The following is a 15,392-nucleotide window of genomic DNA, read 5'->3' as shown; positions in this document are numbered from 1 at the left end:
GGTGACATTTGAGCTAAGACCTGATTAACGATGGATCAGAATGTGATGATCTGGAAGAACAATGTATTAGGGAAGGAAAAAAGTATTATACAGTAGGCAATCAACTAATACAAAATCCAAGACAAGAATGAATTTGGCCTATATGGAGAACAGAAAGCCAGCTAGTGTTACTGCTAGTAAAAAAAAAAAAAAAAAAAAAGTAGAACTATATGCAGTGAAGTTGAACAGACAGGCAGAATCTATATCAAACAGCATGTAAAAACCCAATAAGGATTCTGCATCTTATTTTATTTGGACTTTGGCATGACAATAAAGGAGAGGGGTATTTTGTGCTCTGAATGCCATGACTACTCAATTTGGGAAAAGAATAATCTTTTCAACAAATGGCACTAAGACAATTGGATATCCACATGCAAAAGAATAAAGCTGGATCCCTCCTTCCTCTAGCCATATATAAAACTCAACTCAAAATTTATTATATTCCTAAATACAAGTGCTAAAACTATAAAATTCTAAGATAAACATATTAGAACAAATCTTTGTAACTTTGGGTTATGCAAAGCTTCTGGTTAAATTTTGGATACCAATAAAAGAAAATATAAATTGGACAGTATCAAAATTTAAAACTTTTTTGCTTCAAAGGATACTATCATAAAAGTGAAGACAATCCATAGAATGGGAGAAAATTTTTGCAATTCATATGTCTCACCAGAGACTTAGAGCTAGAAGGCATAAAGAACTCTAACAACTTAGTAATGAAAAGATAAACAAGTCAATTAAAAATGGGCATGGGATCTGCAGACATATTTTTGAAGAAGATATATGGAAGGCCAAGAAGTACATGAAAAGATATTCAATTTCAGTAGTCATCAGAGAAATGCAAAAAATCCACAACAAGATATGTTTCTAAACCTACAAGTATGACAGTAATCAAAAAGTCAAATAACAAACATTGGTGAGGATATGAACTTAACTTTGTAGTTGGCCCTAACTCCTTGTAGTTAGAATCAGAAGCATTGGGCAGATTAGCAATCTGGAAAGTTTATCCTTAATCTCACAACTGGCTAATTCTGTATAAAACCACAAATATTTAAGATGAGAATATATAAATCTAGATGAATTTATAAATTTTTACTACATTTGTGTCTACATAATTTAAAATTTTATACTTACCTGAGGGTCCACTAACCACCCATGGTACAAAGGAATATCAAGGAGATCAAATACTATGCATTCCGGTGTATATTCAAACACTCGAACACCAGTGAATTTTACATTTACATCCAAGCCTGTCTGTAGTTTGTGCAAAATTGCCATAGCATCACTCATATTCTAAACATAGAAAAGGGAAGAGTAAAAATGAGAAAAATCAAACAATAGGCATTTAAATGCAAGCATAATTACTTCTAATTTTCCATTTTATCCAATTTATGTATCACCTCAACAAATTTTTGTTAAGTACCTACTATATACAAGGTACAAACCTGTGTTCTAAAGATTTAATGTTGCATAAAATAGAATAAATAGTGAGCAAAAAAAGTCCCCAACCTGACACAACTAACACTGCACTGTAGAAGACAAATATGTAAATATACAACATAATGTCAGGTATTAGTAAGAAAAATTGATCAGGATAATGATGTACAGAGTGATAAGGATTAGGGATTTATTTTAGACTAGGAGGTCTAACAGACAAAAGTTTCTAATCAAATAAGAAGGTCTCTCCCATTCTATAATTGAAAATAGGATCTTGAGAGGCCTCCCTGGTGGCCTAGGGGTTAACTCTCAGCACTATCACAATGCTTGAGTTTGATCCCTGACCAGGGAGCTAACCCACACATGGCACAGCAGACCTCTCCTATCTTGCCGGCTGCTCCCCTCAGCAGTGTATTTCAGTAGATCTACCTGTTCTGCTCTCCACTCTGACTGGTAATCCTTTCACCCCCACACCTCTGGTCTACACCCAGTTCTACAAAATAAATAAATAAATATTGAAAAAACAGAAAATAGGATCTTGAAGAGATTTGCACACCCATGTTCATGCCAGCATTATTCACAATAGCCAAAAAGTGAAAGGAGCCCAAATGTCCATTGATAGATAAATGGATAAAGATAATGTGGTAAAATACAATGGACACCTAATCTTAAAAAGAAGGAAATCCTGTTTCATGCAATGGCACGGATGAAACAAGAACGTTAAGTTGAATGAAATATGTTGTTATAAAAGGACAAATACTGTATGATTCCACTTATATGAGATCTCTTAAGTAGTCACAGTCATGGAAAATCATGGTGGTTGTGAGGGGCTGCCAGATAGGAAAAAAGTGAAGTTGCTTGACAGGTGCAGAGTTTCAGTTTAACAAGATTAAAGTGCTCTAGACATCTGTTACACAATGTGAATATAATTAATGCTACTGCACTTAAAAATGGTTCAGAGAATAAATTTAATATTGTTTTGAATCACAGTTTAAGAAAATGAAGAAATGAGCTATTAAATCACAAATTGACACAGAGGAAATTTAAATATACAGTATTGAGTAAAAGATTAGTCAATCTGAAATGGCTACATACTATATGATTCCAAATTACATTGTGAGAAAGGCAAAACAATAGAGACAGTGTAAAAAACAATTATTGCCTGGGATTAGGCAGAGGCAGAATCATATAGGCAGAGCTTAGAGGATTTTTAGGGCAGTAAAACTATTCCTTATGATACTATAATGGTAGGTACATATCATTTTACAATTGTTAAAACCTATAGAATGAATCACACTAAGAGTGAACCCTAGTGCCAAATGATGGGCCCTGACTTATAATTATGTGTCATTGTAGATTCATTGCTTATAACAAATGCCTCATTTTGGCAGAGGGTGTTGATCGTGAGAGAGGTATATGGTATGTGTATATGGGGAGAGTGGCAGGGGTGGATAGTGTTACATGGGAAATCTCTGTATTTTCTATTCAACTTTGCTGTGAACTTAAAATTGCTTTTAAAAAAGGACTCTTTAAAAATGATGTTTAAATAATGACCAAAGTAAAATGCTGAGCCTTAGGAAGCTCTGGGAAAAGTGCATTCCAGATAAAGTGAACACTAGGGCAAAAAATCTGATGTAAAAGTGAATACATTACTGTGTCCATGGAACAGCAAGGAGTCCAGTATGATTGGAATAAATTAATCAAATGTAAAATAGTGGGAAATAAAATCTGAGAGAAAGACAGAAAGATTGGATCACAAAGACTTGGCCAATTTAAGGAGTCATTCTGTCCATATCAGTTTTCTCAATAAATATGGTCACATAAAGTCTTTAATGAAGACTATCCTATAACATATTTTCCTAAACATCTTAATACATTAAATATGGACTACTTACCAAGGACATATTTGACAGACAAAATAAAATGCAATAGATACAATTTAATAAGCTTCTACTGAATCCCTACTGTTAGTCAGACATTGCCACATACTAAAGATATAAAATAGGAGTAGAATATAGTCTACTGGAGGGGCTAATAGTAGAAAGGGTAAACATGAAATAAACCCTTTTATATTAAAAAGGGTTTTTATATGAAAAAGAAAATTTAGGTAATAAGAACAAAGTTCTGTTTTACCAAATAACTTATAAAATTCCACTTTAAGAGACTGCACAGCCAAATTGTTATTAAAATGCTTTAAACTTATGAATAAAACATTATAATATAACACTGTTAGTCTTTGCCCTTTCTTAGTCTCATTTTTTTCTAATAACTATATTCCCCCCAAATAATGTATTTTCTCAAGCTTTCTCAAAGTTGATCCATTATAATCAGCTCACATTTTTCCTTTCAGTGTTTTAAAACTTTTTCTAAAGCTATAGCAATGATAAATCTGAGAAAACAATAACAGTGAGCAATCTTAGGATTAATAGCTCTATTACCACCAATTTTTTAATGTTTATTAACATATTCTTGGCTACCAGTTGCCCAATTTTCTATAGGATAAATATAATTTGTAATAGTTCATGCTTTATCTGCTTTATTTGTCTTCTATATTTTTATAGATTATATAGTATTAAAATTATTAAATTGATACTATTTGATGAGCTCCATAAAGATTAACATAACTGATAAAAAGCAAATTTATAAACAAAAGGTTAAAAAGAGTAAGGATTTTGCCATATGGTTCCTAAATCTAAATCATGATCATATATATAAAATATAAATCCTAGGGATGACAAGAAAGAATTACTATTGGTTTAGTTAAGGCAGTGGTTAAGCTGTTTTTTAGAATTTTTTCCAAAGGTACTTCTAAGAGAGTGAAGTATTTTAAATTTAAATGTAAAATTTATTTTAAAAATATATTTGCAGTCATTTGGGAAAAAAACCCCTTTCTCCCACCACACACAGACATACAATGTTTTCTTGTATTGTCAGGGTATCTATCATTAAACAAGGAAAAAATATGCTCCTTGTTTATAATACACCTTCTAGTAAAGAGGTTTTAATTAAGATGATTGCAGTTCAGCATTGGTCCTTCTAAAATTTAGGCTTAAAAATTTCTTTTCACATAAAATTATATAGAAAAGAACTCTATTACATCACACCTGTGGAATATTAAATGCCAACTTATACTCAGCCCTATCAGTTTGGTACATACTATTCTCAAAACCAATGGTAATATAATCATAATACCTTAGTTGAAATTTTAGAGTTTATTTAAATGAAGGGTTCTTGTTGTCTGACGTGTTTATGAGAAATGCAAAGAGTTGTGAGATATTGTTTGCTTTGACTGTGATAAAAAACTGTACTTTAAATCATTTTCTAGGAGTATAGATACTTAATGAAAGCATATCCTGAGACTGCAAGATGAACTTGAAACAAGCCAAAAAAATTGCTGCTGTCCTTTGCAAACACTCATCAGTCAAAATTTTCTTAAGGTTGTTTAATAGATGTAAAATGAATTTTGAGGACGATACTACAAATACCTTTCATAATTCCTAATTTCAAGTTTTTGTGTTACTTAAAATAGACTAATTCCAATAAAATATATGGTACTTCATTAAAAATATAAAAACAAATTTTAAAAATCTATAAAAAATAAATTTGATAAATGATATAAATTGAACCTTACCACTTTATACTTATATCATTTGGAGGTTAGTATAAGATTTCATTTGAAAAGGTTTCTATTGCTAAAAATATTTGAGGGCCTCCCTGGTGGCACAAAGGGTTAAGTCTCAACACTATGAAGCTATCACCAGCCACTGCAGCGTGAGTTCAATCCCCAGCCAGGGAGCCAACCCACATGGTGCAGCAGACCTCTCCTGTCTAGCCCGCTGCTCCCCTCAGCAGTGTATTTCAGTAGATTTGCCTGTTCTGCTCCCCACTCTGTGTCTCTGGTGACTCCTCTCACCTCTCCACACCTCTCGCTTTTTCCCCAGCTCTTGTATGCATAAATAAATAAATCTTTAAAAAAAATTGAAAATTGTTGCTTTGCTACAATTTTACTACAAATTGCTTAATATACCCATTTGGTGTTCGCTATATAGATTTCCAGCCTTGCACAGTGATGTAATACAACATGTTCACTTTTAGATTCCATTAGAACTATATTACTCAAATATTTAAATTGAAGAAATTTTGCAATACTGAGTTTTGCTTCCCTTTTTGCCAATTTGGCACCGGTAAAAGTTTGGGAAAATGGCTGCTTTGAAAGTATGTTCCAATGATATCTGTTTCTCCCCTGGGCTACACTTCCTTCCACTCTAAGAGCCTGATCCTTCTTGCCTTTTATTGGCAAGTTAAGGAAGAACACTTAAGAAAATGAAGCTCAATTTGCTTTCTTCCAGCTCTAAAAATTTGAGGCTGGTGCCCCTCCTCCATCACAGAACAGAATCTTTGAAGACCTTGCCAAAAAGTATGGACACATTAAAACTATGAAACAGCAAGTTTTGTCTTAATGACAAACCGCAGACATTGTTTGCTCAGCTTTCTCCTAAATATAAATTGTAACCAAAATGAAAATGCATCATACATTGTGCAAAAATGAAAAATGATGTAAGAATTATAAAAAATAAAATATTCAAAAACAAAACCAAAATACCTATATATAAATTGTAAAATATAAAGTATGAGTGAACAACAAATTCACTTGAATGTTGATTTTTCAGGGAAAATACCAGAATATCACCCTATATAGATCTGTTGATACTATCTATATTTCATTGTCTTTATATATGTTCACATAAAACCAAGATCAACAAAGTATGGCATGTGGGTCAAATCTGGCTGTGATCTATGGATGGTTTTTAAATTTTTAAAGGATTGTAAAAAAGAAAACAAAAAATATGCTTGCAAAGCCACTGACAGAGACCAATGAATACGTATGTAAGTTGAAAGTACATATTTAAATACAACAAAAATTGTAATTTATGTCTATTACCTGCTCATAGTTTAGACGTTGAATTTCTGAAATTTCTTTTGGCTTTGCTTCAAGCATGTAATCTCCTGTAAAGAAATTGTGAAGTTGTCTTTTAAAAATACTGCTTTAATTCTGATTATAAAACAGACTTTGATTATACATTTTAGTTAATAGGTAACATAAAATTGATCCCCCAGTTCTATTCACAGAATATTTATACTGTTTGCTATAATCTCACATATTTTCCAATGTATAGTGCTTATGAATTTTTCTTCTGGTTTACAATATATTTGAGTATCTTTACACGTTACTACATTTGAAACTCTAAAAGGCTATATCAAGTTTCATTGCCAGCAACAATATAGGTATTACCCCATTATTTTTATAACAATAGTGCTATCAGTCATCTAAATCTTTAACTTTCTGATAAGTAAACATATTTTTTGCATCTAAAAATTGATATTTTTTCATGTATGTACTTTATTTTTATTTGGTAGCACCTTTTTAATATATGTATGTCCTTTTAGCAGATGTGCCCTTTTAAATCTATGTGGCACTTTTTAAAACATATGTATCATTTTAATATATGCAGTACATTTTTAATATATGCAGTACATATTTAATGCATTTACTACATTTTTCCTTTTTCTTTTTTGTTTTTTTCTTTTTAGATTTATTTATTTATTTAAGGATACAAGCACTGGATACAGTCAGAGGTGCGGGAGGGTGAGAGAATTCACCAGAGCCAGAGGGGAGAGCAGAGCAGGCAGACTGACGAAGTACACTGCTGAGGGGAGCAGTGGGTGGCAGGAGAGGTCTGCGTGCCATGTAGGACCCTCCCCCAGTGGCCTGGGATTGAACTGGCGCTGCAGAGGATGCGGGCAGCTTCGCAACCCAGCGTCAACTGCTGCGCCACCGGGGAGACCCTCCTTTTTAATTATATATCAACTATATAAACTTCTTCTCTTTGACTTGCATGCTAATGAAAGCATCATTTTTTTCATTACAAACTGTAAAAGCTTTTTCAATTAGAATTGAAAACATCGTAACGTTTCTGTTATATGTGTTATAAATTTTCCCTTCATGTTGGCTACTGACTTTGTAGTGATATTTTGGTCTATTTTTTGCTGTACAGAAATACTTAATTTTAATATAGTCAAATTGGGCCTCCTTGGTGGCTCAAGGAGTTAAATTTCAGCATTATGAAGCTACCAGCAGCTACTGCAGCAGGAGTTTGACTCCGCACCAGGGAGCTAACCCACATGGTGTAAAAAACCTCTATTTTTCCTGCTGCTCCCTTCAGCAGTGTATTTCATAAGATCTACCTGTTCTGCTCCCCACTCTGTCTCTGGTAAATCCTCTCACACAAACCCCTCTCCCAACACACACCCTGGCCTGCACTCCAGCTCTTGTATGCATAAATAAAATAAATCTTTAAAATATATAGATAGTCAAATTCTTCTGTTATAGCTTCTGGGCTTCATGTTTAGAAAGATCTTTGCCTCTTATGAATAAACAAGCATGTTTTCTCATGTAATTACTTGTCTTTTTAATGTTTAAATCTTTATCTCACCCTTATTTTGAAATAAACAGTGATATATAGAATAAACTTCTCACCCAGTCTTCCAAATCACTAACAAGTTGGTGAAATTGTTTTTAATATAGCTAACTTAATTTTCTAGTTCAAAATAAACTTCTAAAGATTGCATCAAGTATTCTTTTAAACTTTCCAACTCTGACAACAAAGGTATGTCTGAACATCAAGATATTCCTATTTGTGCTTTTATTTAGAACTTATATTATTGTGAGCTCTCCTGCCTCCCAATGACTATGCAGGTGCCTCTCTTTTTCTTTCTCCTCTTCCTAATAAACTTGTCTTTTTAAAATGAAAAAAAAAAAAAGAAATTATTGCAAAGTCTGATTAGTAATAACTTTATTCCATTATGTACAAGTACTCCAAAAGTACTAAATTAATTGACTCACAGAAATAAATAGGAAGTCTATTTAACAAATATTTTTGAGTCCCTAGTACCTATAGATGGCACATTGCATATTTATATGTTGAGGTTTTGATATAATATTTAACTAAAAACAAAACAAAAAACAAAATGTAACTGAAAACTGTGGGACTGCTAGACCTAAGCGGCTGCTAGACTTAGTGGCCTGCTCAGCCACCATTATAGTTACCTGCAGTTCTGCATTCCTATACAAGGTCAGAACTGCCCTTCAGAACTGGTCAATCAGCCACAGGAGCCAAACCTTGCAAGGTGCCTTTCATATCAATCAAGAGCAGAAAGCTTGACCACTCTGGGAAGGGTATGCATCAAGAGGTATGACCGGTAGGGACTCCCTGGTGGCGCAGCGGTTGAGCACTGGGCTGCGAAGCTGCCTGCAGGGCCGGTTCTATCCCTGGCCACCAGCGAGGGTCCCACATGGCACACGGACCTCTCCTCAGCAGTTTCCTCCATCTGTCTGCCTGTTCTGTTCCCTGCTCTGGCTCTGGTGAATTCTCTCACCCTTCTGAGCTTCTGACTGTACCCAGTGCTTGAATAAATACATAAATCTAAAACAAAACAAAAAAAACACTTAAAAAAAAAAAAAGAGGTATGATGGGGCGCTGAGGACGGATGCATAAACTTACTCCCCACTCACACATCAGGAGGTATGAACAGGAACGCCCGGGGGGCCGAGGATCAATGTATGACAAGGGACCCCAGAAGCCGATCAGTGGAATACCTTGTTGATAAGATCAGGACTGTGGCCTGGGGTCTGGGTGTAGTTTTGATGACAACACTTGGTCATCAAGCTGATAACATGGTCAGCAGATTCATGTCCCCCCAAGCCCTAGATGACATTCCTGAGTTTCACCCATCCTTTTCTCCTTGTCCTCCTAACGCAGGTGATGCTCTGTGATTATTCTATCAATAAAAATGGCCAGGGTCTTGCTCTCAGCAGCATCCTGCCTTGTGCAGCCTGCTCCATGACTTCCGTGTCTTTTTCAGTGTGGTGTTGCTCGAGTCAACAGAAAACTAAGCTTTCTTTTGAGTAATTCTATATATTTATTTAAATAATAACATAATTGCTACACTTATATGCTATATTTCACTTAAATTCTGTATTTATCCTGATAAGAGACCATATGTGATTTCCTAACACTTTTACCTTCAGGATGAAATATATAATTTAATATTAAATGAACCTAAGAGTAGAATAATTATTGGGAAAAGCTATGATAAGCAACTCCTTACCTGAGGCCAGGAAAGGTATCTGGACAAGAGAAGGATGACCTGACCTAGGAAGGCATTCTCTTAGATGGACCTCAATGATCCTAATCTCCTGGTATTCACACCTTTGTGTAAGCCTTCCCCCACCCTCCTTGAATGTGGATTGGATTTACTGGATCACTTCTAGTGAATAAAATATGAGAGTTATCTGAAATGTCACTTCCAAAAATAGAATACAAAATATTGTGGCTTTTGTCATGGTGCTCTTTCAACTTGCTCACTCTGCAAAAACCAGCTGCCATGTCTTAGTTGCCTTATGGAGAGGCCACATGGCAAAGAACTGATGGAGGCCTCTGGTCACAGTTATTGAGGAACTGAGGACCTCAGTCCAGCTACCTATGCAGGATTGAATACTACCAACTACCAAGTGAGTGAGCTTTGAAGCAGAGCCTCCCTTTGCTGTGCCTGGACATGAGAATGCAGCCCTAGCAGACACCCTGACTCTAACCTCAGAGACACCTTAAATCAGAACTACTAAACTAAACTATACCCAGATTCCTAATATACAAACAAAATGAGATAATAAATGATGACTTTCAAGCCATGGACTTTTGAGTTGATACATACCAATAGATATCTATATTTTTAAGAAAGTTTAACAAAAGAATCAAGTATTTCTTAAAGGCTGGGTTTGCATTTCTGAGGGAGCATCATTCAGTTTTAGACATGTAAAAAAAATCATCTCTTGTCTAGTTCTTTAATCCATTTTAAGTTGGTTTTTGTGCATGGTGTGAAGTAGTGGTCAAGCTTCATTCTTTTGCATATAGTGACCCAGTTTTCCAGCACCATTCCAACCACGATGGAGAGCTGTGTGGAGATTTCTTGAACTACTAAACATAGAGCTTCCATATGATCCAGCAATTCCACTCCTAGATATTTACCCAAATGACACAGAAACAGTAATTCCAAAGGGCACCTGCACCCCTATGTTTATAGCAGCACTATTTACAATAGCCAAGCTATGGAAGCAACCCAAATGCCCAAAAATAGATGACTGGATCAAGAAGATGTGGTACATATACACAATGGAATATTACTCAGCAATCAAAAAAGATAAACACATGCAGTTTGCAGCAACATGGATGGAGCTAGAAGGGATCATGCTCAGTGAAATAAGTCAGAAAGAAAAAGAAAAATACTGGATGGTCTCACTCATAGCAGGAATTTAGAAAACCTAAATAAGAGACCAGGAAAAAGACTAATCAATACAAAGTAAAAATCAAAATCAACAAGCAACTTTAAACCAGAGACACACTACGGAGGGGGGAGGAGGAGAAGCGGGGAAAGGAAGGACTAGAGTCAAAATAAGGAGGGAGGTGCAATTGTATGGGGAATATAATCAAAATGAAAATGCATACATTGTGCAAAGATGAAAAAAGAATTATATAAAATAAAATATTTAAATAAAAAAATCATCTCTTAACAGGGTTGTTTTGCTCAATTTATCTAACCTTTGCATCTGAAATTGGTTGACAATAATATTTCCCTCAGGAAGTATTTATTGAGAATTATATTTAATAATGTGTTAAAGCAAACATGAAGACATGAATGCTTCACTTAAAAAACTAATAATGTGATTGGGCAAAGAACACACAGGAAACAGACTAAAATGATAGAGTATAACACAGTGTAAAACATAATGTCTTAAGTACCAAATGAGTTTGAAAGTGGTAGTGATAAAGCTTACAGAACTTATATTTATTTATTGAAGGACCTAGTACCTAAATTGGATTCAGAAAATCAACAGAACTTGGCAAGACAGTGACGTTATGCACTCTTTGAGGGGGAAACAGTGATAGCAAAATCACAAAGATGACACATCATGGCCATATGGACAATTTATAAGAAAGTTTAAACATAAATATATGTTGCAGAATGGTGGGAAATATATGACTAAATAAACTCGAAACTATAATCATAAATAATTGCTGATAAATTTGGTTGCTTGTGAAAGATCATGAAGAATCTTTGTTTTTGTTTTTGATTTTTTAAAATATTTATTTATTTATTTATTTGTTTGTTTATTTATTCATACAAGCACTGGGTACAGTCAGAAGCGCGGGAGGGTGAGAGAATTCGCCAGAGCCAGAGAGGGGAACAGAGCAGGCAGAAGGACCGAAGTACACTGCTGAGGGGAGCAGCTACGGTAGGAGAGGTCTGCGTGCCATGTGGGACCCTCCTTTGGTGGCCGGGGAGCAGCCGGGGATCAAGGCCGCGGACAGCTTCGCAACCCAGCACTCAACCGCTGCGCCACCGGGGAGGCCCTGTTTTTTATTTTTAAATAGGTTATGGATGAAACTGATGTTTAAGAATATAACATAGGTATGCAGGCTAATTTGGAGGAGAGAGGAAACAATAGAGCTTGCCACAAAACATGGTGTGAAGTATTAATATACAGAGAGGAGGAAAGATTTCAGAGAAAGAATTCCCAAGACTTTGCTATTAATGGGCTATTCCAGATAAACAGAAATCAAGAAACTAAAGTCTGACAGCTACAAAAAATGGAAGAGAGATTTCGGCAGTATTTGGCTTTTCCTGGTGAGCATTTGGGAAAGAGGAGACGTGGTCAACTTTGAGCAAAATTAAAATACTTCAATATTAACCTCACTTTATGGTATTTATATTTTAAAAAATAAACTAAATTATCTTTTTAAAAGTCAGACAACACTAACATCCCAACTAAATTTCTTCCTTACTATAAAACTACACTAGCCTCATCATCATACAAATTATTTTGGATGGTTAAAGTCATAGTATACATTCCAGTTTGTATTGTGTTTTTTAATATTCTTTCTACTCTCCATCTATATTTCCCTACTTTATTTTCTCAAACCTCCTAGCACTTCCCAATTTGTCATGTTCTTTTCTCTATGTCAAAGCTCTCCAACAAGCTTGCCCATGTTTGGCCATCAAATGTACTTTGCTACATCTGATACTGATGTATTTTCTGCTTTAATACATTGGTAATAAAAAATTCCAGGGCCTCCCTGGTGGTGCAAGGGGTTAAGCACAGCTCTGTGAAGCTATGCACAGCCTCTGCAGCATGGGTTTCATCCGAGTTCGATCCCCGGCCCCCGGCTGGCAAAGAGAGCTACCCACATGGTGCAGCAGACATCTCCTGTCTCACCCGCGGCTCTCTTCAGCAGTATATTTCAGTCAGTCCAGCTGTTCTGTTCTCCACTCTGTCTTTGGTGAATCCTCTCACCCCCACACCTCTGGCCTGCACCCCAGTTCTTGCATGCATAAACAAATAAATCTTTAAAAAAAATTTTTTTTAAATTCCAAATGAAAACTCAATCCTCCTCTAATCTCTGCCAAACAAATTTCCCACTCCCTGTGATTTCTCAGCTAAGTGTTAGAAAAACAATAGTTTCTCTCATAATCTTTCTATTAGTGTTTATTAACTCAAAAGCATTTCTGGTTCCTCCAGAGAAGTGGAATAATCTCAAGAGGGGAAAAATCAAATAGCTTAGAAAATTAAACAATTTATTCTGGCAGGTTTGGTTCTTACTTTTGGTAGGGCAGAATCTTCAGAATTTCTTTTTTCATACTATCTCTGCTCACACCCCCACCTCCCATAGGAAATTATTACTTTCATGCTGCCCCTGGTAGCTGATGACTCACCAGGACTTCTAAACCTCTTTAGGTACTCTAGACATAGATATTTCTTCATAAGTTTTTCTTTGCCCCTATTAAAATTCTTTATCCTACATCCTGCTTCCTCAGGGTTTTGTTAGTGAACAGTTAAATAAATTTAATATATCAAGATGTGCTAATTTGCTTTCCAAGAAAAATGCCATGTTAACATTTTTATAACAGAGGACACTTACACAGCTACACTGATTGCATTGTTGATAGCTCCAAATAACCTGCCCACAGCGCATGCTCGGTAAATATTTAATGGATAAGAAAACAAAAAGACAAGTCATGGGGATTTCAAATACTTTATCAAAAACACTTTTGACTGGTGGAGGACAAGAGGGCTATACTTTTGAGTATGAGCCTTTCAGCATTCTTTAAATCACATAAGGAGCCCAGATAGGGACGGCACATCTTTAACTTCTCTGAGTTTTAAGAGGAATAACAATTTGTGATAATTTTATTTCTGCTCCAATCTCACATTAGTCACTCTATACTTATGACCTCTGGCTGTGCTCCTGGGTCTCTGCCACAATTGTATTCTTCACTTTAGGAAACAGTCTTTCCTGTGCCTCACCCACTTCTCACACCCATTTGCAGCCAAACTTCTGGAAAGTTATCTGCACTTGAGGCCCTTACTTTTTCACCTCTTAAGATGTTCTTCAGCTCACCACTCCATTTCCATCCCATTGCTGTACCGGCACTATCTTGTTCCCCAAGGAGGCAAAAACTAATTCTTGAGGGAAAAGGTCAAAAAGATCTTAGGTATTACAAAGCTTTACTACCTTCGAAGGGCCATACTGCATGAAGAGTCTCTCTGTGCTATTAAAATTTCCTAGAGTGGGTGCTTAGGACAAACCGGTCAAAAAAGTTCCCAATAATGAAATAATGAAAAAAAAGTTGAGAAACATTGTTCTACCCAAGCTCTGCATGATGGGAAACTTCGAGAAACAATCCTGGACCCTCTTATCTTCCTTTTTTCTTTATTATTTATCTTAATGATCTCATCAATTTTCATAGATTTAAAAAACATTTTTATACTGATGACACTTAAAATCTTATCTGAATTTCTCTGTCTCTGGAATTTATGGTCTCTCATGAGAAAAATCACCTAGTTATTTTCTTCTTTTAATGGTCCCATGACCTTCTTTTCTAAATGAAATTTGGCTCTGTCTTGATGACAATGCAGCCTTCTCATGCAATAGCTCTTTTCTCTCATATTGCTATAAGTAAGCTTAGAGGTGGGACAGATACCTACCTGCTCCTTATTGTCATTCTGACCCCCGTCCTGAAACTCCTCAATTTTAATGTCATTGATAATATTTCCCATTAACCAACTACCTTCTTGCATTCCTCACTAACTTTGGGATTGATCACCCTCATTCATAGTCATTCCTCTCTCCAATACAAATCCTGACATAATTTTTGGTAATTTTAATATTCATAGACATGATCAATCTAATATTCTGATCTTTCTGAACTGGACCTCTTCTCCAACCAAAATCTTCTATCTACCTTAATCTCAGATACTCATTTCCCATATTCATTACTAGGCTTCAAAAATTCTTCAGCTCTATCAGGAACTACTATCTATTAATTCCAGTCTATTTTCCTCAACATATTTACATCCTTATTTCTCCTTTATGCAATAAATTCTATGGTCCATCATTATAATCACTTCAACACACGCCAATTGCTGAAGCTCTTCAACATATTCACTTGACAAAAAACCAGGTCTGGTTAAATCCTGCTTCTCCACTGCTGAGGCCTACAGTCATGCTGACTTGTCTGACCAATCTCAGAGGTAACACCTAGGAATCATATAACATCTCTCCATTCATATCTCCTATTCTTCTAGACAACGATTTTATATTTCCCTCTCATTTCTTTTTTTTAAATTTTTTTAAATTTTTTTTTTATAGAGGCATGTTTTATTTATTTATTTGTTTGTTTGTTTGTTTTTGTTTATACATGCACTGGGTACAGTCAGAAGCAGGGAGGGTGAGAGAATTCACCAGAGCCAGAGCGGGCAGCAGAGCAGGCAGAAGGACCGAAGTACACTGCTGAGGGTA

The 15,392-nt window shown here is 35.4% G+C and overlaps 1 protein-coding gene across 2 annotated transcripts in view; it reads right to left on the bottom strand.

Moving 5' to 3' along the window:
• The window catches only part of MINDY2 (MINDY lysine 48 deubiquitinase 2), a gene marked incomplete at its 5' end in the record, with an annotated part of 74,275 nt that overhangs the window by 34,264 nt on the left and 24,619 nt on the right, over nt 1-15,392 (bottom strand). For both annotated transcript variants that reach the window (XM_084241122.1, XM_084241123.1), the window contains 2 exons: nt 1,174-1,332; nt 6,419-6,483. In XM_084241122.1, coding sequence (XP_084097248.1) covers nt 1,174-1,332; nt 6,419-6,483 — 224 coding nt within the window. The remainder of the gene's footprint in view (nt 1-1,173; nt 1,333-6,418; nt 6,484-15,392) is intronic.

This window comes from Talpa europaea, assembly GCF_964194135.1.
Source record: "Talpa europaea genome assembly, chromosome: 8".
NCBI lineage: Eukaryota > Metazoa > Chordata > Mammalia > Eulipotyphla > Talpidae > Talpa > Talpa europaea.
Note: the sequence above shows the minus strand (reverse complement) of the source record. Positions and strands in the feature narration are given on the sequence as shown.